The sequence below is a fragment of the Schistocerca gregaria genome, chromosome 8 (genome assembly GCF_023897955.1).
Source record: "Schistocerca gregaria isolate iqSchGreg1 chromosome 8, iqSchGreg1.2, whole genome shotgun sequence".
Classification (NCBI taxonomy): domain Eukaryota; kingdom Metazoa; phylum Arthropoda; class Insecta; order Orthoptera; family Acrididae; genus Schistocerca; species Schistocerca gregaria.
In genome coordinates, this window is record NC_064927.1 from 219063340 (window position 1) to 219088532 (window position 25193).

Here is a 25193-nt window from a genome sequence, read left to right on the forward strand (position 1 = left end):
GCAAGAGGAAACAGATTTTTAAAAAGTGAATCCGACACTGTCTTTTAACAGTGTTCTGCCATTCAGGGACACCAGCGGAATGTTGAAGAAGATTGCGGCAGAGGGATCGAAACGCCGAGCATTGAAGAAGGTTTAAGTAATATATGTCACAGCCAGATGACTCAGAATATTTTACCATTAGCGACAACGATGACAAAAGCCTCCATACATATAGGTTAGACAAAATGAACATGGATTGGAAAATATTTACACTAATACTGACGCGAGATTGAAGATTATCAATGAACATCACAGAAGATGCTGGAAATTGCCACCATTGAGGTCAATGCAGCGCTGTGCTCGATTTAGTGAAGTAGATACGTAAGTAGAGCTCTGCACACAAACACGGAGAGAGAGAGAGAGAGAGAGAGAGAGAGAGAGAGAGAGAGAGAGAGAGATCAGGAGATAACCCCAGCCTCTGCTTATTGTCCTCTCCTCACTGAGAACGTCATCCACGTGTAACAAGGTTGTCAAAGCAGTACGTGCAATTGTTCGGTCTTGCGGAAAATATCCACTCAGTCGTTCACCTTCTAGAAGGTGATCCACATGTGAGTCATGTGAAGGAATTTCCGACTTGATTGTGGCCAAACGACGGGACAATGTGGAATGGTAATCGGAGATAGATGTCTGGGCATTCATTGTCGGAAAATCGTTAGGGAATTCAACATCCCGAGATCCTCAGTGTCAAGAGTGCGCCGAGAATACCAGATTTCAGGCATTACCTCTCATCACGGACAACGCAATGGCCAACAGCCTTCACTTAACAACGGAGAGCAGCGGCGCTTACTGAGAGCTGTCTGTGCTAACATACAACTAAGGCTTCGTGATATAGCCGCTAAATCGATGTGGGATGTATGATGAAATCATCATTTAGGCTATAACAGTGAGGCGAAATTTCACGTTAATGTCTTATGGCAGTATAACATTGCCTGTTTCCTAGGCTCCTGACCATATCGGTTGGACTCTAGACGACTGGAAAACCGTAGCCTGGTCAGATGAGTCCCGATTTCAGTTGGTAAGAGCTGATGGTAGGGTTCGAGTGTGGTACAGATCCCACGAAACCATGGTTCAAATTGTCAACAAGGCACTACGAAACCTGGTGATGGCTCCATAATGGTGTGGGCTGCATTTGCATGGAATCGAATGGACTGGATCCTAGTTATATTCAGCTACATGGAGGCCATTTGCAGCCATTTATGGACTTAATGTACCCTAATAACGATGGAGTTTTTATAAACCATGTCATCAGGCCATAATTGTTTGCGACTGGTTTGAAGAACATTCTGGAGAATTTGAGTGAACGATTCGGCCACCCATATCACCCGACATGAAACCTATCGAAGATTTATGAGACATAATCGAGAAGTCAGTTCGTGCACAAAATGCTGCACAGCTAACACGATCACATTTATGTGGAGCTATTGAGGCAGCATGGCTAAGTATTTCTGTAGGGGTCTTCCAACGACATGTTAAGTGCATAACACGTAAAGCTGCTATACATTAACAAGCAAAAGGTGGTGTGACAAGACGTTAGGAGATATTACATAAGTTTTGTCACCTCGGTGTACCTCGATGCGGATACCAGAAATTGTGCACGAAATATACATCTTGAGACTACCCAACGGCTCTTCATAGTATTGAAGAGTTTTCCAGTGCATAGTGGCACATATTCTACGAGTTTGTACTCCCCCAAAAGGCTGAACCAAGCCTTATCTGAAGAAATGAAAAACTGGAGATCCTATAGTCTTGATTCCACTTTACTCAGAAACCACACAGAAGTTCGTCTAAACGCTTTAGCTCACGCACAACCGTAAATTTGTAGGGATACAGATGCAGACACTTCCTGATAATTTTTTGACTTGATGATCTCTTCACTCCCACTTGCATAGGTAAACAATGATGATTTCGTCAGACTTTGTTCATGTTTTCCTTCACCCAAGCAATGTTTTCTGATGTTCGAATTCTTTTCGGATTCTTATAGTTTTTATTCACTACAGAGCCCATTTGGCGCTATTTTACCATCAAATTCTAAATTGTAGCCTTTGCTGGAATGTTTCCTACAACACTTCCTGAATTAAGCTCTTGCACAAATAGTTCCATACATGTTTCCAACAACAGTGCTTCATACAACACTCAAAAATGAAAACATACTGTTTCATCATGAGCACTATTTTGAGTTGTATTCAACTTGTAATCAAACACGTCTCCTCATCTAAGTCACTGAAATGTAATGACGCAGTAAAGTTCTCAGGACAGACCTTGGGGGAGATGTACACATGCAGACATGTGAGAGCGACAGCTTGGCGCACGGTTTCCAGTATTCTGTAATGTGTATGGGTCTTTCCTGGTGTTGGTTTATTTACTACCTCAGGGCGCTTGTGCCCACATCAGATGGAACAGGGCAGCTGACTTTACACTCTCAGACATCAGTGCACAAAGTGTATTGGTGATGCAACCTGGTTGGATCAATCTGTTTTTTTTTTATTATTATTATTATTATTATACTGTAGCTGGGTGTGGTGGTGCAGGGACCATGTGGCATCTGCATACTCAGGTTGCGAACAATACTGTGTCAACTGCAGTGTGAGTTGACACTCCTCGTTTGACTGTAGGCGAAGCTGGCTTGCTGCCAATGACTAGGAAGTCCTCAGTTCAACCATCAGCCCATAGATTCTATGGCTGGATCCATGGCAGGTGGTCCCGTCTGGGTGACAGTTGAGCAGTAGCGACCTCATGATTGAAGCCAACACAACAGCTGACACTCAATCAGTGATCTCCCAATTTGATGACCAGCCTGGCTGGATGACCTGTATTTAACATCCCAAAGCCAGTTAGTTGTGGTGTGGCTGCCACAAATGTCATATATCCCATGTGCTAAAGTGTCCCTGCTTTCGGTAACCAGCCTGTCACTGTCTGACAATCAGGTTGTGGCGCCCAAATGGGTGGCATGGTGCAATGCCACACCTGCATATTACAGAAATGCCACAGTTGCTTATTACAGCAAAAGCCTGTGCAACAATGAACCATTTGTGTTGGGTTCACATCATTACAATCCTCTGTGCAGCTCTCCTGTTCATTAGTAATAGTCATTTAAGCATGTCACATAAGTATCTTCTGGACCAGTTTTATTTTGCTCACTACAATTATTTAACTCATGTAGACTGGGGCTGGACTTGAGTATCTGATTATTGTGTTGTGGTTTCTCTGCCTGCAAACTAGAAGTATCCAGAAGGGACACTACATCCAAGACTCAGGAGTAAAAGAGTTTATACATACCTGACTGGGCATGAGTACTTTTAATGTTAAGTAATGGTAAGGTCATCATCATTGGCGGCAGCAGCTGCTATTTGAAATACACTGCGGGATATTTACATCCTCTTGACTTTTCCAAGCATTATGCTTTATGTAGAAGCTTCTATTGGAACATCATCATGCCTTCTATTAAACCATTGCCTTGGCTGTTTCTTATCTCCTGCAACCCAGCAAAGCACTTCCTTGGTCTGTTTACTGTCTGTTGCTCTACGTAGATGTACTGCCTACCTCCTTTTCATTAAGATGAAGTCTTACTTATGACTTCCACTCCAGTCTATTTCTTTAATGTGTTGTGTTGTATTGTATTGTACACACATCAAAAAACAAGTTTGGCATCATCCCACTTCCCAGAACTCCTGAAGAGAGATGTTGACTGTGGATATTGTATCACTGACACAGACCCTTTTACTGTTCAGAGATGTCACTAAACCTGAGCAAAGATGTAAACAACCACGCATGAGCAGTGCCTATTATACAGAGGGGGTGTGACAGCTGATCAGTTCCAATCGTTCCACTGTGTTGTCTGTAGTTCAATCATGCCTAGATGGTCAATACCACAGTTCAATTGCATCTGCATTGTTACTTTGTGCCAGGAAGGGCTCTCAACAAGGGAAGTATCCCGGAGTCTCAAACTGAACCAAAGCAATGTTGTTTGGACATGGATGAGATACAGAGAGACAGGAACTGTCAATGACATGCCTCGCTCAGGCCGCCAAAGGGCTACTACTGCAGTGGATGACCGCTACCTATGCATTATGGCTTGGAGGAACTCTGACAGCAACACCACCATGTTGAATAATGCTTTTCGTACAGCCACAGTACGTCATGTTCTGAGTCAAACTGTGCACAATAGGCTGCATGATAACCACCACCTCTGAAGGTCTCACTGTATGGTACAACATGCAACGTGTGGGTTTCATGAGCAGTAAAAAGGGTGGAAATGATGTTTATGTTGATCGCTATCCCAATTTTCTGTGCAGGTTTCAGAACTCTCGCAACCAAGGTGATGCAAAACTTTTTTGATGTGTGTATTTTTATTGGCCCTTTAAATCATACTGGTACATTGTACAGAAAGTACGACATAATAGCTGACATGTCAGAGTGAGTGATATGATGGTAGACGATGGAGGGGGGGCCGGGGGAGTGTGGCTGGAGAGCTGTGACAGTTACATTTAAGAGGCACTGTAGATTACTGCACACATCACTGGTACCAGTCCGAGAAAAAGTACATACTAAATGGTTCAGAAAATATGTGACCAACAATTGTTTAAAATATGTGTTTAGAGATACATTGCTTCACATAATGAGTATTAATCTGAGAGGAGCTGCATAGTAAAGAGTTCAGAATATAAATAACTCATAGTTATTTTAAGAAAGGAAATGCACATAAACAAATAACTAAGGAAGCTTTGAACTCTGCATGCAGTATCATTATCACATTATTCAGGGAGGTTATAGGCTGTAAGATTTACAGTCATAAAATTAACAATCATTTATTCATTTGTAGTGCCACACATATATAATGTAAATAGGTAAATTGACTTAGACATGCCTCATGCTGTTCATACATGCTTCTGCTTATTGCACCAAGTCAGATTCTAAGAATTCCTATATGCTGTAGCAGCAGCACTTTATGTAGCATGTTCTTAGATTTATTCCAAAATCCTTTAGTTCAATGATGTTCTTTTTTTGTGTTGGTAGATGAAAGAACAATTTGATTCCCATATATTTGGCACATTTCCTGTACAGTTCTGTTGAGTTACAATCAAGTGGCAGTTGTTAGAGTCCTACTCTGGAGCACATTCAGATCTCTTGAAATATAAAGTCCCTTAAGAAATTAAAGTATGGTAGCGGCTGATCACTACCCAGGATCTATCAGACACACATCTGAATAAAGCACTATATAAGAAGGTCTTCCATCATGAGGAACCTGACATAAAGTGTCCAGAATCATTCATTGAGCTCTTCACTAAAAAAAAGTCCCAGTATCCACTTGACTCCAGCAGTGTTCCACCATTGTCCAACTCTCATTGACTGAAGGCCATCCCCACCAAAAATACATCATTCTCAAGCTCTACAGGCATGATCTGATTCAACATGATCACTTTCCAACTAAACTAATATGTTACAACAATATTTAAACAGAGAAATATTATCATTCAATTATAGTCAGATTATTCACAATACTTATATATAAAGGTCTGTTTATTAATAAATAAGCCAGCATTCTTGTGCAAGTGTGCTTATATTAAATGACAAAAGATTGCTAAAAGTTGCTTAAATAACTATTTATGCCTGCTTGACTGAGGTGTCTTTCGGCACTCTTTTCAATTGTGGTGTCTGTTGGCACATGCGATTGATCACTCTTAAATTAGTCCAGTTTCGAAACAGCACTTGCAATCAACAATTAAATAAATTTGCTGGCACAATAGTAAACAATTAATTAAATAAAACACAAATATGACAAAATATGAAGTACTACTGGTTCAAATGGCTCTGAGCACTATGGGACTTAACATCTGAGGTCATCAGTCCCCTAGAACTTAGAACTACCTAAACCTAGCTTACCTAAGGACATCACACACATCCATGCCCAAGGCAGGATTCAAACCTGTGACCCTAGCAGTAGCGCAGTTCCAGTCTGAAGCGCCCAGAACTGCTTGACCACAGTGGCCAGCTGTGAAGTACTCATGCTGCATTCATTTGCTGTGTAAATGTGCAGAATACGATGTTCTGACAGACATTTTCAAAATGATAAAGATGTCGTAAATCAATAAATAAAATATATACAGTTACATAGCTTTCAGTGATGGCTATAGTGCAGTGGTATCATCTGAGATAAAGTTTGCTGAAATTGGACAAAGCATTTAAATATTGCTAATTCAGAGGTTCATTGTGAAAACATTTATTCACAGTGGAATATTAACTTAACTGTAGTTTTAAGGATATTGATAAAATTATTTAACTGCATAGATAAAAAATCTACTCACCAAGTGGCAACAGAACACACACATAAAAAACTGTTAGGATTGGCAAGCTATCAGAGCCAGTGGCTCCTTCTTCAGGCAGAAGGGTTGAAGGGGAAGGAAGAAGGGTGAAGGAAGAGGAGTAGAGAGGCCTAAGAAAAGGGGTAGATTTTGGGAAAGTCACCCTGTACCGTTGGTCAAGGGAGGCTTGCCGTACGGGATGAGAAGGAAAGCTGTTGAGATACTGTTGTGTCATTGGCTCCACCTTATTTTTCTGAGTTAGGGGAGACTTACCATACAGGATGAGAAGGAAAGATATTAAGATACTGTTGTGTCATTGGCTGCATCTTATTTTTCTGAGATCACAAATCTATTCATGTTTGCATTAATATTTTATGTGAATTATTGCTATCTCAAAGAGCTGTGACTTGGCCATCTGTAAGATTGTCTGATATTTTGCCATTTCCTGAAGCATATTCTGCACAACATTCTGTTGACAGCCTGTGTGAAAGCCTTCACTTGGAATGCTCTGTGGAATGTTTTGACATTCCACTTCATCAGGGGCAACTCAACTTTTACTTGACTGAGCTAACATCACTGCTTTTCAATTTCTGAAAAAGTGTCTGAGAATCACATCGTATTTGAGTAGCATCAAAGAACATACTACAGTCATGCTAAAAATGGGAAAAGTCAGTGACTTATTGGGTGTATGCTTCCCTTGTGAGTTGTTTTTCAGAACTGCTAAGCCATGTGATAAAAGCATTTTCCACCACATCATATAACTGTTTTGTGAGATAGCTAGCTGATAACTTTCAGAGCCCACGTTAGGGAGCTGCCTGCTAACGACTATTGTGTGTCACTGCAGTGTTGGCAGGTGCAGTATGTTCCAGTAAGAGGACAGTCAGCATTTTGTTCATAGCCATTCCTAAGTGTTGTGGCAAGTCAATCCACATCTACAAACATAATCTGCGAACCACTGTGAAGTGCATCACAGAGGGTACTTTCCACTGTACCAGTTACTGTGGCTTCTTCTCATTCCAGTCACGTATGAAGAGCAGGAAGAACAAATGTTTAAATGCCTCCATGTGTGCTGTAATTAGTGTAATTTTGGGCTCATGGCCCCTATTGTAGGGGACTGGAGTGTACTCCTAGATTCGTCACTTAAATAAAGCTCTTTCTTTAAGCGCCGGCCGCGGTGGTCGTGCGGTTCTGGCGCTGCAGTCCAGAACCGCGGGGCTGCTACGGTCGCAGGTTCGAATCCTGCCTCGGGCAAGGGTGTGTGTGATGTCCTTAGGTTAGTTAGGTTTAAGTAGGTCTAAGTTCTAGGGGACTTATGACCTAAGATGTTGAGTCCCTTACTGCTCAGAGCCATTTGAACTTTCTTTAAGCTTTGTAAGTAGTCTTTCTCAGGATAGTATGCATTTGTCTTCAAGCATCTATCAGTCTGGTTTTTCAACATCTCCATGACACTTTCCCATATGTCAAACATGTGACCACTCCTGCTGTCCTTTTTTGTATCGGTTCAATATCCCCTCTTAGTTGCAGTTAGTATGGATCACACACATTTGAGCAATATTTTAGGATGGCTCACCCAAGTCTTTCGTAAGAAATCTCCTTTGTTGACTGATTCCATTTTCTTGTATTCTAAAGTAATGGGTGTGGATATTTTCGGGTGGAGATTTATGGGAGGTTCGTGCCCATGTCATGTGGCCACTGGGCAGCAAGCATCATGTATCAGATGTCAGTGAACAAAGTGTAGTTGTGAGATGCTTATCTCAGTATGGTGACATGGGGATCTTGCGACATTTGCACACTCGGGCTATCAGCTGTGCTGGCTCTGCTGCAGGGTGAAGGGGAGTGGCCAGCTTTGCCTTAGGTGACGCTGTCTGGCAGGACAGTGGAGGGCCCAGCAGCAGACACATCTGGGTATTAATCCCAGACCTGCATTCAGCTGACGCTTTTAGGCACTCAGTGGTTGTACTGTTTTCACAATAAGAATAAACCTGATGCACACATTAAAACATGTATTCTTCCATGGTTGTTGAAACATCATTGGATTTTGTTTAATGTGAAGTGGAAGCCGAGCTATCTCTAGTACAGTCAAGTATGATAATATGCATTTTGTGCTGTCCATTATGGGTACATTGACTGAGCAATAGTACAGGACAACAGTTTTACCAGCAATTTTAACTTGTACAGCACTGACCAGCCAGCTGGTTCAACTAACCTGCAGTGATGCGGGGCAGTTGCAGTTCAGACATAAAAAGAGATGAGTGGAGAAACAATATAGCTAAAAATGCCATTTAATTTTTTAAGAGAATGAAATAATGAAACTTCCTGACAGATTAAAATTGTGTGCCCGCCCGAGACCCGAACTCGGGACCTTTGCCTTTCGTGGGCAAGTGCTCTACCATCTGAGCTACCGAAGCATGACTCACGCTCGGTACTCACAGCTTTATTTCTGCCAGTATCTCGTCTCCTACCTTCCAAACATTACGGTAGCTCTCCTGCGAACTGGCAGAAATAAAGCTGTGAGTACCGGGTGTGAGTCGTGGTTCGGTAGCTCAGATGGTAGAGCACTTGCCCGCGAAAGGCAAAGGTCCCGAGTTCGAGTCTCGGGCGGGCACACAGTTTTAATCTGCCAGGAAGTTTCATATCAGCGCACACTCCGCTGCAGAGTGAAAATTTCATTCTGGAGAATGAAATAATATTCAGCAAAACTCCAATATCACATGCTTCTTCAGGGACCACACAGAGAGCATAATGTGCCCTCGTTCTTAGCTAAAATAATTTTTCTGAACACAATATGTGTGATGCAAAAGCATATTGCAGGATATCACATACATTCAAGCCACTACGTATTATTTATAGTCAGTCATCTGGTAACTGCTGAACTCCTTCCATATCCAACTCCGAGAAATACATTTCAGTATTAGAACTGTCATCCACTACATTTATAACTAGTAGATCAATAAGAGAATCTATGAAGCCACCCAAGTGCCACATTTTTCTCCTCTTCTGTTATGATGTACTGTTCTGTATCCTGCCAGAGTTCAGCAGTGACATGTAACAAAAGCTTCATGCATTAATCCACTACATCTGGTAGCTTAAATGCCTTGTTATTTCTTGTGAGAGCTTGATTAATTTGCCTCCAGATCAACTGTGTTCTGATGGGTTCACATTCCAGTGGTATGATAATATTGCATGCAATATATTATTAGAAACAAGAATACATGCATTTTTCATTAAAATGATGATTAGATATCTGTTAATTAGCATGTGTTTGGTGAATTTTTCAGGTGAAGATTTAGGTGTTTCAAACTGAATGAAAAAAAAAGAAAAATCAAACTGAGATTTGTACCATTGGTCCATGAATTGTACTGAATTATCATTCTACACTGCAAGCGTTTCAGCTATACATCCAGTTTTCGAAGCCCCCTTAACTTTTAGTAAACACACTTACCCAGAAAACTTCAAAGCTGATTCTTTCTGTAAATCTGTCAAAAACATTAACAGCCTGTTTCTTGCCACTTTTTAATGGTGTTCCACCAATGTGTTTCACTACAGAGGAGGAACCAGCATCAGCCATTTATTCTCATGATGAACAAAGTATAGGTGCTCCTCATTTCAACCTTTGACTCATCACTGTAGCTTCTAGCCCAGCCCCCTCTCCCCACCCCCTTTCTCCCCAGCAGGCAGTCCTTTCAGGCTGATGGTGGAGTAGGAGTTGTCTCATGACAAAAGTCAACACTACAGTGGAAGCCGACTCAATGATTCACTAATTTGCCAACCAGCCTGGCAAGATGGTCAGTATTCACATCCACCAAAATGATTTTTTGTTGTGTAACTGCTCCTCAGCTGACAGGTAGCTTGTGATATCTAAGTGGACAGTGTGGCACAAAGCTGTGCCAGCACATTACTGTAAGTGGCTGCCTTTCAGCAGCTAACCATCTTGCATTCAGCTCACTCTGCTACGCTATGAATGATCCAAAGTTTAGCACCTATTTTAATAATCCTTTGTGATCATTCGTATCCCTAAAAATTGTTCCACCAAGATACTTGCATAAGTTAACTAATTCCAGTTTTGACTCACTGATATTGTACTAATAGGATACTACTTTCTTTATTCTGTGAAGTGAACAATTTTACATTTCTGGACATCCAAACCAAGTTGGCAACTTTGCGCCACTTTGAAATTTTATCAAGATCTAACAATATTTGTACAGTATTTTAAGGACACTACTTCATTGCAGAAAACTGTATAATATGAGAAAATACTGTGGTTGCCATTAATATTGTTTGCAAGGTGATTAATATACATTATGACACATCAAGCATCCCAACACATCTCTCTGGGGCACACACCTGAGATTACTTTTACATCTGTCAATGACTCTTCATCCTAGACAACATGCTGTGTCCTTCGTATCAACACATACTCATTCCAATCATAAATTACACTTGATACCCCTATTATTATACTTTTCATAACAAGCACTCATGCAGTACTGAGTCAGACACTCTTCAGAAATTAAGAAATACTGCCTGTATCCACCTGTCTTGATACATGGCTTTCAGGATGTGTTGTAAGAAAAGTGCAACTTGAGTTTCACTTGACTGACATTTGAGTCCACACTGGTTGTCCTGGAGAAGTTCTGTAGTAACAAAGTAATACACTAAACTGATCAAAGTAAGACAAATATGGTTTTATTCATAGACCTCTGAATAATAGTGGAAATAATCCTCTTGTGACTCCATGAGCCAAAGGAATCATACAGATGGTGTGACATAAGTGGTACACAAAACAAATGATATGAGCAATATAAATTAAAACAAAATAGTGAAGTGAGTCAGGTCTGCCAGTGGACAGTACAGCAGAGACTGTGCCATGTGCACACTTCTTACAGGTGGCCCCTAGTGGCTGGCCCATGCTGATATAGTTGGTGGTTGATTTAAGTGCACACACATAGTGACAATACACATTCACACTCACATGCACTAGTAGCAGGGTACAGCATACCTCTTGCTAATGTGAAGAGGGTGCCCAGGCATAGAGGAGATGCCAGTGGTCTGACAAGAGAGACATCTATCTGCTCCAGAGTGGTGGCAGCCAGTGCCAGCAGCAGGGGTGTAACAATGTGCCGGGAGGGCACTGGAACACAGGGCCATAACACATGGAGATACATGCACACACAAGGGTAACAGCGTCAGGGAGAAGGGTTGTATCACCATCTATGAGTCATCATCAGCAGGCAGAGGAGACATCCTGGACCCACCAGGAATGATGGCTGAGGCAATTATGGTGAGGGAGCCAGTGGAGATTGCCCAGCCAGAACAGCAGGCTGCAACAATGCACCCGAGGCCAGAGGCAGACCATTGCCTGGCACCAGGAACCTCAAACCCCAGGGCATCGAATGCGGAGGCGGCATGGGGGCGCCTCTGCATCAGGCAACGATCGGCTCAGAGCAGAGGGTGATGGGGCAGGCAGTGGCGACGGGCATCATCTGGTGAAGAATCCACAACAGCCTTTTTCATTTGAGAGTTAAATGTACACACTAGTCATTCCACCTCTCCATCTGATTGAGGATGTAGTGGTGGAGCCATAACATGATGAATGCCATGACAGCAACAAAACAATTGAAAGGTGTGAGAAATGAACTTGGGCCCAATATCAGAAACTAAGGCACGAGGCAACCTCTCAATAGAAAAAATCCTCAAAAGCATGTGAATTGTGGTCATAGCCAATGTCAACACACAAGGGAGAATGTAAGGAGACTCAAGATGCGTGCACAGCCAAGAGCCAATAGGAAATCAAAAAGGGACCCACAAAGTCTACATGGCTGGACTGGAGTGGGCCAGGGGGACAGATGCCCTAGGGGCTGCCTGTTGTTGAGCACACTGCTCACAATGGACAACATTGCCATCAATCCCTGGTCAAAAAATATGTCTTATAGCTAACAGTTAAAGCATGGAACACCCCAATGACTCTCATAGAGACGATGTAGAACCTCGTGTCATAACACAGTGGAAATGAGTACTCTGGGAAAAAGGTCTTCCATGAACAACAGAAAAATACCATCAAAAACAGTTGTGCATCATTGTGCTGAAGGTACAAAGCCTGACCCAGAGGTTTATCTGGCCAGCACTGTTGACCAAACGGAACCACCTGGCAGAAACCAGGTAGTTGGCAATGGCAGCTGCTTTGCATGTACTCATGATTAGGAAATCCTCAACGACAGCCTGCATTTCAGTATCAAGGTGAAAGCAAAGCAATTCTTCATTATCTAACTCAGGATCAAGTCCCACAGGAAGGAAGGACAAGGTGTCCGCATTGGCATGTTTAGATGTAGATCACAAATGGATTTCATAATTGTAACAAGACAAGAACAGCACACAGCACTGTTGGCAGTGTGCTGCCTTGTCAGACAAGGAAACCAAGAGTTTACAGTCAGTAATAAGGCGAAAATTGGGGCCGTACAAAGAAAAATGAAATTCCCAGAGAGTATAGGCTATATCAAGAGCCTCTTTTCCACCTGAGAGTATGGTTGCTGGGCCAAAGTGAAAGATTTATAAGCAAAAGCAATAGCTCATGTAGAGTCATCTGTATATCGGTGCACTAGGACCATGCCGAAGTCATACTGTGAAGCATCAATCACCAAAACTATGAGCAGGTCCAGATAGAATGTAGCTAAACAAGGGACTGAGAGTAGTTTGGATTTCAACATTTGAAAAGCAAATTTGCAATCTGGGCTCCGGCAAAAAGGTTCATTCTTGTGTAACAAGGCATGCAATAGGTGGGCCAATGTCGCTGCCCCCAGCAGGAATTTAGTAGGCTATCTTCCCTTCCTGAAGCTTCTCTGGGGATGAGTGATGAGGCATAGACATATCAGTGGAGATGACAGAAAGCGAACCCCTTCCTGTGAGACTTCGAAAATCGAACAACAGAAGGTTGACAAAACTGAGATTTTGCATGGTTATACTGTAAGCCTGCAGACCGTAAGACAGAAAAGTAAAATGCGCAGATTTTTCAAATTATCTGCTGTGGAGGTACCAATGACAACAATATCATCCAGATAATTGAAGGGCTTATTTCAATAGTGGGACAAATCCATTTTTGTTCATGTTGGGATACAGAGTCCTAAAGTTAAATGAGTGCTGAAAAATCTGCAGTTGAGATACCAGAAATATTCAAGCATATGGCTTCTTGCTGGAGATGAACCTTTCTTTCTGTTTGTTTGGATCATTAGTTTCATAAGCATTATAGGCAGATAAGTGGAGGTAATGATTCAGACAAATCAATTTTAGCAAAGTGCTGGCCACCCGATATTTCTGCCAACAGTTCCTGCAAGAATGGGAATAGGACACATATCCAGGATCAACTGTACACTGACAGTAGTACTGAAGTCACCACAGAAGTGAAGTTTTCCCAATGGCTTCTTATCTACAATCAGTGGATACAACCATTCACTAACTATACCACGTAGCAACACCCCTGCAGATTGAAGTCTGTCCAGTTCTGCTTTTACTTGGTGTTTCAGGGTGACAGAAGCAGGATGCAAGTGACGCAAAAAAGGCTGAGCCATGGATTTCAAAGAAACATGAGCAGAAAAATTTGTAGCACACCCTATACCTTCCAAAAATAAATCCAAAAGCACCCCATACAATGTTTCCAATTGAGAATACAGTATCTGATCAGACACAAAGTGAACTGTGTTGGTGATAGAAAATCCAAATACCTGAAGTCCATCGAGCCTCAACAAGGTCTCAACACCGGAATTGGCAGCCATCAAAAATGTAATGGAATAAATCACTAACTTGTAAAGGCAGATGTCATAAATTGTCCTAACAGGGCAATAATTTGTTTGTTATAAGTGAAGAGCTTCTTCCATGTGACCAGTGTCAACGGTGGTGACCCTAACTCACATAGCTTTGAAAATTCAATAATGTCACTGCAGCACCTGTGTTAACCTGTAGCCAGAGCACTTAGTAAAAACCACTCAACTCGATAAACAACTTGGGTGAAGTCACACAATTTACGTCCTTGTCCATATCCTGAGCAACTTTCGTGCAAATGACACATGCAGGCAATGTGGCCTTTCTTCTAGCAAGCATTACAAGTAGCCCAGTGCTTGGGGCATGCCAAACATTCATGCTGAACAAAACAGAAAGGACCAAACAAAAACAGAGAATACTGATGCTCGCACTGTGGTGAGTGCCACTGCTTGGGACACCTTTGTCTACTTAGCACTGGGCCCGCATGTTTACCGCCACCACTGCAACTTCCTGTACAAGCTACCTGTCATCCTAAGGGGCACATCTTGTGACACTACTGCCACATCACCCCACACTTCAATCTGATAATCCACTGCCCAATAAACTTCAAAAGATTGTGATATTTGCAAAACATTCGCCAACAGAGGTTTTTACAGAGTAAGGCCTTCTGGTGCACTCCCTTTTCAAGAGCTAAACAGAAGTGAACACTGGACCAGAGGTAAAACACAAAGTTGATGAGAAAACAGCACTTGTGGCATGGCTTATGTTCCAAATAGGCCCAACCAGAGGCTGCAACTGTTGATGATGATGATGATGATGATGATGATGATGATGATGATGATGATGATGACGACGACTGAACTACAATCCAGCCCACAACATTAAGATTCAATGTGAAATAAACAACTAAGTAAGCTATAAAAACAATGTGACAGAACGCACCAGTATGCCGTACGGGTACCTCTGACAAAAAAGAATCAGAACCAGAGATTTTGATATGTGGGATGACTTAAATTTTGCTCTGGTTGAAGCAATGTAAAACAAATGTTGTATTCACATTTTTAAATTTCCCAAAAAGCATTAAAATAATGTTTTAAGAAATCAAAATTTCAAAAAACCCACTGGCTATAACTGAACCAACGACCACCCCAAGATGACAACCATAGCCTCTGCTTGGCCATGCACTGGCTCCTATATAAAAATAAAATAAATCATGATCCCAATCTTATTATTAGCAAAGATACATTTGTAAAGTTATAATGAAAAATTACATATTCATTAAAACTTAAGTGCACTTATTGGTATGTTTTACAATAATGTAAAAAAAGGTTTGATATAATTCATTTTCTTGAATAATTTGTCTTTCACAGAAAATTTTATAAAAGTATGAATTGTAAACAATTATTTCTTAAACAATTCTAATTTCCTACTGAATAACATAATTATTTCAGTTACTGACATATAAGTAAGTTCTTGTTCAAGAATTACATTTTTTAGTTTGTGAAGTTACTAACTACTTTATTTCATACATTACTAAGAAGTCTTTTCATTTCTATGCTGATATTCTAGGACTTTAAAAATGATAATTTTATATAAAAGTACCTATACTATAAAATAAAGTTAATATTCCTTTACATTTGACAGATTTGTCACAAAAACTCAAAAAATGTCATTGCTAACCACTAAATCTTGTGATTTTGTTGTTTAGACAATGTGTCAATTGAAGTATAATCTATAGTTCTTCCATAAAATATTAACTAACAAATAATAAATTTGAAATGTGGTTGTAATAAAGTACAATACTCAATGCTGTGCACCAAGAAATACATTAAAAGCAATTTATTGAGTAATATACTAAGTCAATCATACATTCCAATATGTTACAAGAGGCTGTATTATATGTCGATGAGTGGAATCAGCTGGTGTGCTGCCGTGTGGCCTCGCCAGAATGTGCAATGTTCATTGGAAAGCCACCTCTGTGCCTCTGCATGCTGTTGAAATATTTGCTGGTGGACCTCCTCCTCCTCCTCCTCCTCCTCCTCCTCCTCCTCTCCCCACAGATTTTTGACAGTGCTGGGCCTGACTTCTTTTTCCTAGACTTGGGAAGTCCAATAATTCATCATAACAAATGAATTCATTGAATATTTGTGTCAATTGGCTGATTTCAGCTAACAGCATCAGCTTGAGCAATTGATTAAAAATACATTGGAATCAGCTGCTGTAGTGTTGCTGCCTGACTTTATCAGGTGAGGTTAGAACAATCTCTTTTTGTTCATCACTGCACCCAACTGCAGTACTAACAAGTAAGACATACAATTTCCCATTCTCTGCTGTACTGCTGCTGATTTAATGGTGAACACCATGACCAGTGAAATGCCTCTCACATGACTTAGGCACAATATTATATAATAATAAGTGGAAAAGAGGCTCTAATTGATACCTGAACTAGTTGTATCTCACCTGGAAAAATATCACCAAAGACTGCATTTTTACCATTAATCATCTTAGAGACATGCACTAATTCAATCGTAAAAGCACAATGAAGGTACTGGTAGAGACAGAACACATCCTTTCCTGTCGTTATTCTAATGTGATAAACACTTACTTTAATAGTGCTTGTTCATGGGCACCTGTTCTGTCTTTCATCTTCAAAAGAATTTCTATCATGCCAGCATTCAGTGGACCAATTAAAGATTGTGACCAGGTTACAGTGTATGCTACCTCAACATCTCTTTCATGAGACATTTGTTAAAAATCCTGTACTGACTTATTCCAGAGACACTCCTAATACCTCTAGAGCTAATACATGGATTATGAGCAGCCTGCCATAACATCTATTTTGTTCACTCCACTTGCTGCAGGCTTGCCTCTTAGCCTCTGCATAGCATTCCAGTGCTCCTTGCACATTCTTTAAACCAACATTCTTGTTGTATGTCATTCTTGTTGTATGTCATCGGCCATGATACATTTGTTCATATAAGTCAACTACTCTCCCTGTGTTCCATATGCATTCACTTGGTTTTGGAAAGACATAACCTCCCCCCCCCCCCCCCCCCCCGCACCCCTCCACCCCGCCCCTCCTCTCTCCTTTTAGATTAACTGGTATTTGATGCATGTGATCTACATGGACAGAATAGAAAGGTAAATTTTCCATTTATCCTGTATCACAGTGCTGCAACACTCTATTCCCTCCTTATCTAATGAGACATCTTTTGTAATTTGGATATGAATTCCTGCTCAAGACAGCAATTAATTTCTTCATCAAAACAGATAAATCCTAAAGTTCTTAATATTGCAATTTCCCCTAGTCTACTTATGATATTCAGAGACTGAAACATGGTTGAATTCCTCTCTTTGAGAAATAGATACTAGCAGCGAAATTACTGTAGCTCCATTTCAAAAAATGAAATTGACACCAGTCTCTTTGTAATTAATATAACAGTGACAAGAGACTATAGATGTCTTAGTGTAATGAAATGGTTCCAGAAATATTTGTGGTGAGCAGCTTAGCAAAATCTAAGTGAAGAACTTGACGAAATAACAGTTATCATAACAATTGCACCAGGTGTTTCAGGACATAACTGGAATCCTTTCCAACTCAGTTTACTGACATTCTCTTATCATCTGTTTCAGATCCCTATGTGAAAGTGTGGCTTCAGTTTGGAGACAAGCGTATCGAGAAGCGTAAGACACCAGTGTACAAATGCACTCTAAATCCAATTTTTGATGAATCCTTCAGCTTCAATGTTCCTTGGGAGAAAATAAGAGAATGTTCTCTGGATGTTCAGGTTATGGATTTTGATAACATTGGAAGAAATGAACTTATTGGACGCATTATGCTTGCTGGTAAGTCTAGATGTAGATTTATAGGCACTATGACAACAAGAGAACACAAAAAGTTAGGCATGCAAGAATAAAACATGGGATTCATAACTGTCAATCAGAGCTCCATATCATGATACAACTATTTCCACAATGCCCCAAACCACAGTGAAATGGTGGCTTGGTCATCTCTTGCACGACAATATGACAGTTTTCTTCCTACATTTTCATCTAGCACATGTGACTGATCCTTTGCTTTTTCTGACTAACAAATCAGAATGTTTCATCATACTACTATGTCCCAAAAGTCTTTTAATGCACATTGACTCTCGACTCCCATTATGATTCCCTGGCATATGAAAGGATATTTTGCAGTGGATAAAAATTTCCATGTGTATGCTCAATTTCACATAGCACATACATTACTGGCCATTACAATTGTTACACAAAAAGAAATGCAGATGATAAACAGGCATTCATTGGATGGATATATTACACTAGAACTGACATGTGATTACATTTTCATGCAATTTGGGTGCATAGCTCCTGAGAAATCAGTACCCAGAACAATCACCTCTGGTCCTAATAACGGCCTTGATACACCTGAGCATTGAGTCAAACAGAGCTTGCATGGCGTGTACAGGTACAGCTGCCCATGCAGCTTCAACACGATACCACAGTTCATCAAGAGTAGTGACTGGTGTATTCTGATGAGCCAGTTACTCGGCCAACATTGACAAGACGTTTTCAATTGGTGAGACATCTGGAGAATGTGCTGGCGGGGGCAGCAGTCGAACATTTCCCGTATCCAGAAAGGCCCGTACAGGACCTGCAACATGTGGTCGTGCATTATCCTCCTGAAATATAGGGTTTCGCAGGGATTGAATGAAGGGTAGAACCACGGGTTGTAACACATCTGAAATGTAACATCCACTGTTCAAAGTGCCGTCAATGCGAACAAGAGATGACCGAGACATGTAATCAGTGGCACCCCATACCATCACGCTGGGTGATATGCCAGTATGGCGATGATGAATACATGCTTCCAATGTATGGTCACCACGATGTCGCCAAACATAAATGTGACCATCATGATGCTGTAAACAGAACCTGGATTCATCTGAAAAAATGACGTTTTGCCATTCGTGCACCCAAGTTCGTCGTTGAGTATACCATCGCAGGCGCTCCTGTCTGTGATGCAGTGTCAAGGGTAACCACAGCCATGGTCTCCAAGCTGATAGTCCATGCTGCTCCAAACATCGTCGAACTGTTCGTGCACATGGTTGTTGTCTTGCAAACATCTCCATCTGTTGACTCAGAGATCGAGACGTGGCTGCACGATCCGTTACAGCCATGAGGATAAGATGCCTGTCATGTCGACTGCTAGTGATTCGAGGTCATTGGGATCCAGCATGGTGTTCCATATTACCCTCCTAAACCCACCAATTCCATATTCTACTAACAGACATTGGATCTCGACCAGTCACGCTACAATAAACTGCAATCGCGATAGGCTACAATCCGACAACAACGTTTCACCAGGCAATGCTGGTCAACTGCTGTTTGTGTATGAGAAATCAGTTGGAAACTTTCTTCATGTCAGCATATTGTAGGTGTCGCCACCAGCGCCAACCTTGTGTGAATGCTCTGAAAAGCTAATCATTTGCATATCACGGCATCTTCTTCCTGTCAGTTAAATTTTGCGTCTGCAGCACATCATCTTCATGGTGTAACAATTTTAATGGCCAGTAGTGCATATTGTATAAAACTGGTAGACTACAATTGCCACTCCGAATCACACAGGAAGAATCAATTTCTTGGTTATCACATAATGTAGTCTTTAAGGCTGGTGTTAATAATCATGGTCCATGGTTTGTACATCATAGGATAGAAAGGCTCAAACACTTATGTCACACTTCTTGAATTCTTGGATTTCTCTCAAGTTTTTGATTGGTCTACACTCTGCTGTCATGATGGTATTCTAAACAAAGCATTAAATCTTGTGCTTTCTTTGTAGTAAAAACAGAAATTACATTTTTAATTAGTTAACTGGTCAAAGTGTCATTCCTGAAGGACTGAAATATTCAGTTGTAACTTCTGTTTATAAAAGTGAATATAAGCTACAATTACATGTATTCATCTCTTTTAGAGTAGCACACATTATTTTGCTGCCTCTCTATAATCCTAAATCTTCTATAAATTAAGTGGTGTGTTTTGTTGTACAGGTAAAAATGGTTCTGGAGCAACAGAGACAAAACACTGGCAGGAGATGATAACAAAACCACGACAAACAGTCATACAGTGGCATCGACTGAAACCTGAGTAACTAAGTTATGATGGGATCAACAATGAAGTCTATGACAATGGATCTTCTACAAATTAAATAATGCTCTGCATTATTTTTACAGTCATAACCCTGTGAACAAATATAATTTGGCAGTGTACATATCTTGTGGAGTGAATTTCTTATAAAGCAGGCTGTGATGAAATTGTCAGCATCATAAACTCAGTAAAATGTATGTATATTACAAAGAAACAGATGGAACTGCTATGTATTGCCAGTAATAATTATTTTACAGGTACTAAGCATCTTGAATGAATTTTCAGTCACGTATTATGGCATACTTGTTTTGTTTTGTTTTGTCATAAATTTTATGTAGCATGAAGCTCTTTGTACTCTTAGTTAGAGCTATGTGAATCAAATAACAAGTCATACACATGCACATATGTGACACAAACTCATGAGCTTCTTATAAGCTTTTAATGTAAATTGTGTTTATGATGCTGATCTCTGTAACTCGTGCTGAAATACCTTACTATCAATGTAATTGTGCTCTCTAGTATACAAAAGACATACAAATTCTTTTGAAAAGTCACAAATGTAAAAAAAAAAGAATACTGAGTCACAAAATTTCATTATTCAACCATACTTACAGGTAATTTTAAGTATTTAGTTTGTCTAGTTAAATATGTTTTAATTAGTTTTTACAAACAATTGTAACAGTATTTCAATATTTTTGTTTCATAAACAAATACCAGAATACTAATACAGTTGGCCTTTACAGTAGCTAGTACCATCCAATCAGAATGCAAAATACTCTCAGCAAGAAACAAAAGTTAACAATACATGTATGACAATATGCTAAAGTAACTGATTATGGTGTACACCTGCAACAGTTTTTACTGGAATTCCCTCTCAACTGTTTTAAAGAGGATTATATGTTGATACAGTTGTAGATCTTGGTCTTGCATCAACAGATGATTTCCCTTTTAATAGCTGTTTTTCAGTAATTTTGTTAAAATATAAAGTATGCTACAAAATATTAAAATGTGGGGTATTAAATATCAGTAATTGTTCTTTGAAAACTTTTGCATTCATATGAATATAATTTCAAAAGATAACCTTGCTATAGTTTTCATTTAGTCAGAGGTCTATTAACATTCATTTTGAGTACAATACTGGTGAAACGTAACAGTGAAATGATGCAAAATGTTAAGTAGGCCTAAGTGATAGCTCAAAGCTCAGAAACACAAAACAACTACTGTTTGGTGGCTGAACACACCAAAACTGAAATGGTATCATGACTTCTCCAATCCTCTCCCTCCCACTCCAATCTTTCCCTCTCTGAGAGGGGGGAGGGGGGTTGTAGGGGAGGAGGGGAGGAGGGGGGTGCAGGGGCACCCAGACAGTGTGCTTTGTCCTTTCAATTTTAAGTTACTCAATTCCAATATTTAACATTAGTTATTATTTGGAAAAATTAATTCCCATAGACTAACTCTAAATTTTGTTCTTGAAGAAAAGGAAAAAATGAATACATATTTCTTGAGCTGTACAAGTTGTTTCATATAGCAATCCCCACAGCTAAGCAAATCAAAATTTATTGATGAATTTTATATTTGTTTTTTAATATACATATGTACTTGTATTGTTTAATATTAAAAGTTTTTTCTTTCTGCAAACCAAGTCACCTCAAATTAAAATTTAGGTATGGATAAATACATTCAAGTAATAACCAAAAAAATAAATATTTAGACTGTTTGATATGAAAGAAGAGTGTCTACTTACCAATTATTCCACAAGGAGTATTGAAGCAGTATTGACATATGATATATTCCAATTTTAGAGATAAAAGACAAAAATATATGTAAAAAAAATTGCCAAAATATTTGAAAGATGTATGGCAATGATTTCCAGTTACACCTGTTGCTCCTTTCTTGTCTCAAATAGTGCTGATCAAAGATTAGATGAAATGTATATACAATTTCAAGATTTATGGAAAATAGTAGTAGAAGCGGTGTCTATAATATCTGTATGAACAAAACCATTAGATTTGTGTCTTTCAAACTGGTTCATTAAGATCAAAAATAAATAACTGGCACAAATGAGAACCATCCACCAACTGAAAATTACAAAGTTCATAGCATCTCCAGTAGTAATTAGTCAATAATAGGCTGCATATTCCAGGTTTTTTGCAAGCAAAGGTTTACATCATTCCCATCTATAAACAGCATGGATAAAGACAAAACATCAACTTATTCATAATCAGTAAAAGAACAATTAATGAAAACCAAAAATTCTTGCTGTCTGCATGACTGCAATAAATACGTCAATTTTTTGTCATTAACTACAGCATAATCTCCTATTTTTCCATCACTAACTTCACATTGGAGAGGCACAAAGGATTTAATGTGAGAAATAGTATTAGGTAAGAAATTTATGAGCAGATACAATTACATAAAATATTTCAAGTAATATACTGTTAAGCTTTGCTTTAACAGATCTGTGAATGTACTTCAGTAGATACATAGGTGTTAATTTCATTTATATCAAATGCAACTGATTAGCTGAGTTGTGTTTTGTGGTTAATTTGTGAAAAATATATATATATACTGTCAGCAGAATGGAAAAAAATATTGAGATTGATCATCACTTACAGTCACCACACCAAAACATCCACAAATAAAAGAGCCAACACAATAAAACTACAATAAAAAATAAATAGAAACAACTTCTGTACATCAGATGGCAGTAGACGCTGTCAAAAACAAAAATTCTATATTTTGAAAGCAAAGTTTCCATCATTTGGAAAGTATGAAGGACTAAAGGAAATGAAGTTATTCATAAATTAAAGACACAATGTCTCTCAGAGCCAAGGGGCATTTACAACCTTAATTCCTGATTTATCTACTTTCTTAAAACTTTTGTTCTCTTTTGGCAGAGAAGGAATAACTATCATTTGTCTCTCCTACATTTCTCTCTTCTGCCACTTGGTGACAAGAAATTTTACATATCTTAATTTCATTGCTATATTTAATAATATTCAAATTTTCTTTAAAAACAAATGATAGTTTTAACAAGTGCCTTCAGTATTATGAAAATAATGGCAAGTTACTTGATTCCTTTTTCTCCTACTTAACTCAAGCTAATCTCATAATAAATTTGTTTCTTTGAGGTTGTGCATTAACTATAGCTATTGTCATCAGGCTCATTTCTTTTGATAAACAGAACAGTTATTCCTTACTTGGGAGTTGTTATGTTGTTAAGACTGGACAATAAGTTTTGAGATGCTTTTATCTCACTAAATTTCAATAAGTTATTGTTGGTGTATGTCTGTAGAAATAAATATGTTAGTTCACTCTTGTGATCTATTCAGTGTGGCATATGGAACAGATCTAAAAAAAATAACTGCTTACAGTGAAATGAAACAGTACTAACAAAAATTTTTAGAAAATGGCGTAATACAGAACAGGGAAGTTTTGTAGCACATGGTCAGTAAATATTATAAATAAAGATATGAATTAATTTGGTATCATACAACAAAAACTGTATAAAAATACTTCCTGTAAGGGTACAACTTTAATTTGTATTATATCAAGAAACCAATTATCCATATAGTTTGCAGGCTATAAAAGTAAAACAGAGATTTCTAGAGACTGCTGTGTATTGTTTTTATTAAAACATGCCATTGTGACACTTCAGCAATACAGAACTTATGTGTAATATATGTGTAGAAAGTAAATTTCCAAAATGTACTTGCAGTAGTCAGTATAAAAAAGAAGTATCTGTTAGACAGTAAAAAGATATGTAACTTTACATGAAAAGCTGTCAGAGAAGGACTCAGTCATAGAATCTTAAAGGTGATGTACTATTTTCCAAAAGATGAAGCATATTGTGTTTTGTGAAATGTTAGTTTGTAAATATATTTAAAAGTTATTAAATACAATAGGATTTCTTTCTAACACAGTGTTGTGATTAACTGTAAAACCCAAAATAACAACAATATTTTTAATTTGTGTATAATCAGTCACTGATCCTACACCTTTAATTCAATTTTCCTTCACTTTTGTACATTGAAATTATGTTCAACATCATTTGACTGATTTCGAAAGATCAGTCTTCAGTGTGTCTAATATCTGCTTTACACATATCAACACCACACAATATTTAAGAATACTACACGAACATCTCTGTATTCAGGGTAACTATGCAAGCTAAAATTTCACAATAATGATGACTAATATTTGAAATGATACACCACGCAATGCCAGCAGATTGCTCAGCTAACACATGACTCAACTCTGTTATATTTTAATGGTGTGGCCATTATGGAAACAAAAAAAGTCCAGTCTCTGTCTAAACACCACAGCAAAATTGAAAATCAAGGCACCAGGGTTCATGGTAATCTAAATACATATAGTTAAAGACGTGCAGCTTTGGCAAAACAATATTTCTGAAGGTATTAACATGTCAAGTTGCAGACAGGCAGAATAAAGACACTTACATAAATCTTTCGGCGACAGCTTTCATCAGTAAAAAAAAAAAAAAAAACACTCTCTCTCTCTCTCTCTCTCTCTCTCTCTCTCTCTCTCTCTCTCTCTCTCTCTTGCTACTTGGAGTTCCCATTGTGGAGTTCCCATTGTTTGTTTCTAAAAGTACTTAATTTTTTGTTGATTGTTCTGAATTTTTTTGAAACTTTGCGAAGTACAGAGAGAGATGGCTATGGATGATGATTGTTACTATTATTTAAAAGAAGACATTCCTATTTCATGTTATTTCAAATGTATATAGAGAGGAATTGCCAGGAATATGTAACAAATAATGGTACAAATTAACAAAAGAGAGAGACTTTTAAAAAGAAAACCACTGTTATTTGCACTTACTTCCATTAAAGATTGTCAGATATATTCTTGCGTTTAGAAAGCTTGGAAAGGAGCATTTTATACAGAAGGCACTACTATTAAATGAACTACTGCTTTGGGTGGTGCTTAAATTTTTTAAAC

At 39.0% G+C, this 25193-nt stretch overlaps 1 protein-coding gene across 3 annotated transcripts in view; it reads left to right on the top strand.

The window, feature by feature from the left end:
- LOC126283934 (synaptotagmin-7-like) overlaps nt 1–24152 on the top strand; it is a 451578-nt gene extending 427426 nt beyond the window's left edge. For all 3 annotated transcript variants that reach the window (XM_049982322.1, XM_049982321.1, XM_049982323.1), the window contains 2 exons: nt 17724–17936; nt 20138–24152. In XM_049982322.1, the coding sequence (XP_049838279.1) occupies nt 17724–17936; nt 20138–20238 (314 nt within the window). In that variant the 3' untranslated portion in view covers nt 20239–24152. The remainder of the gene's footprint in view (nt 1–17723; nt 17937–20137) is intronic.
- Nucleotides 24153–25193: the final 1041 nt, after the last annotated feature.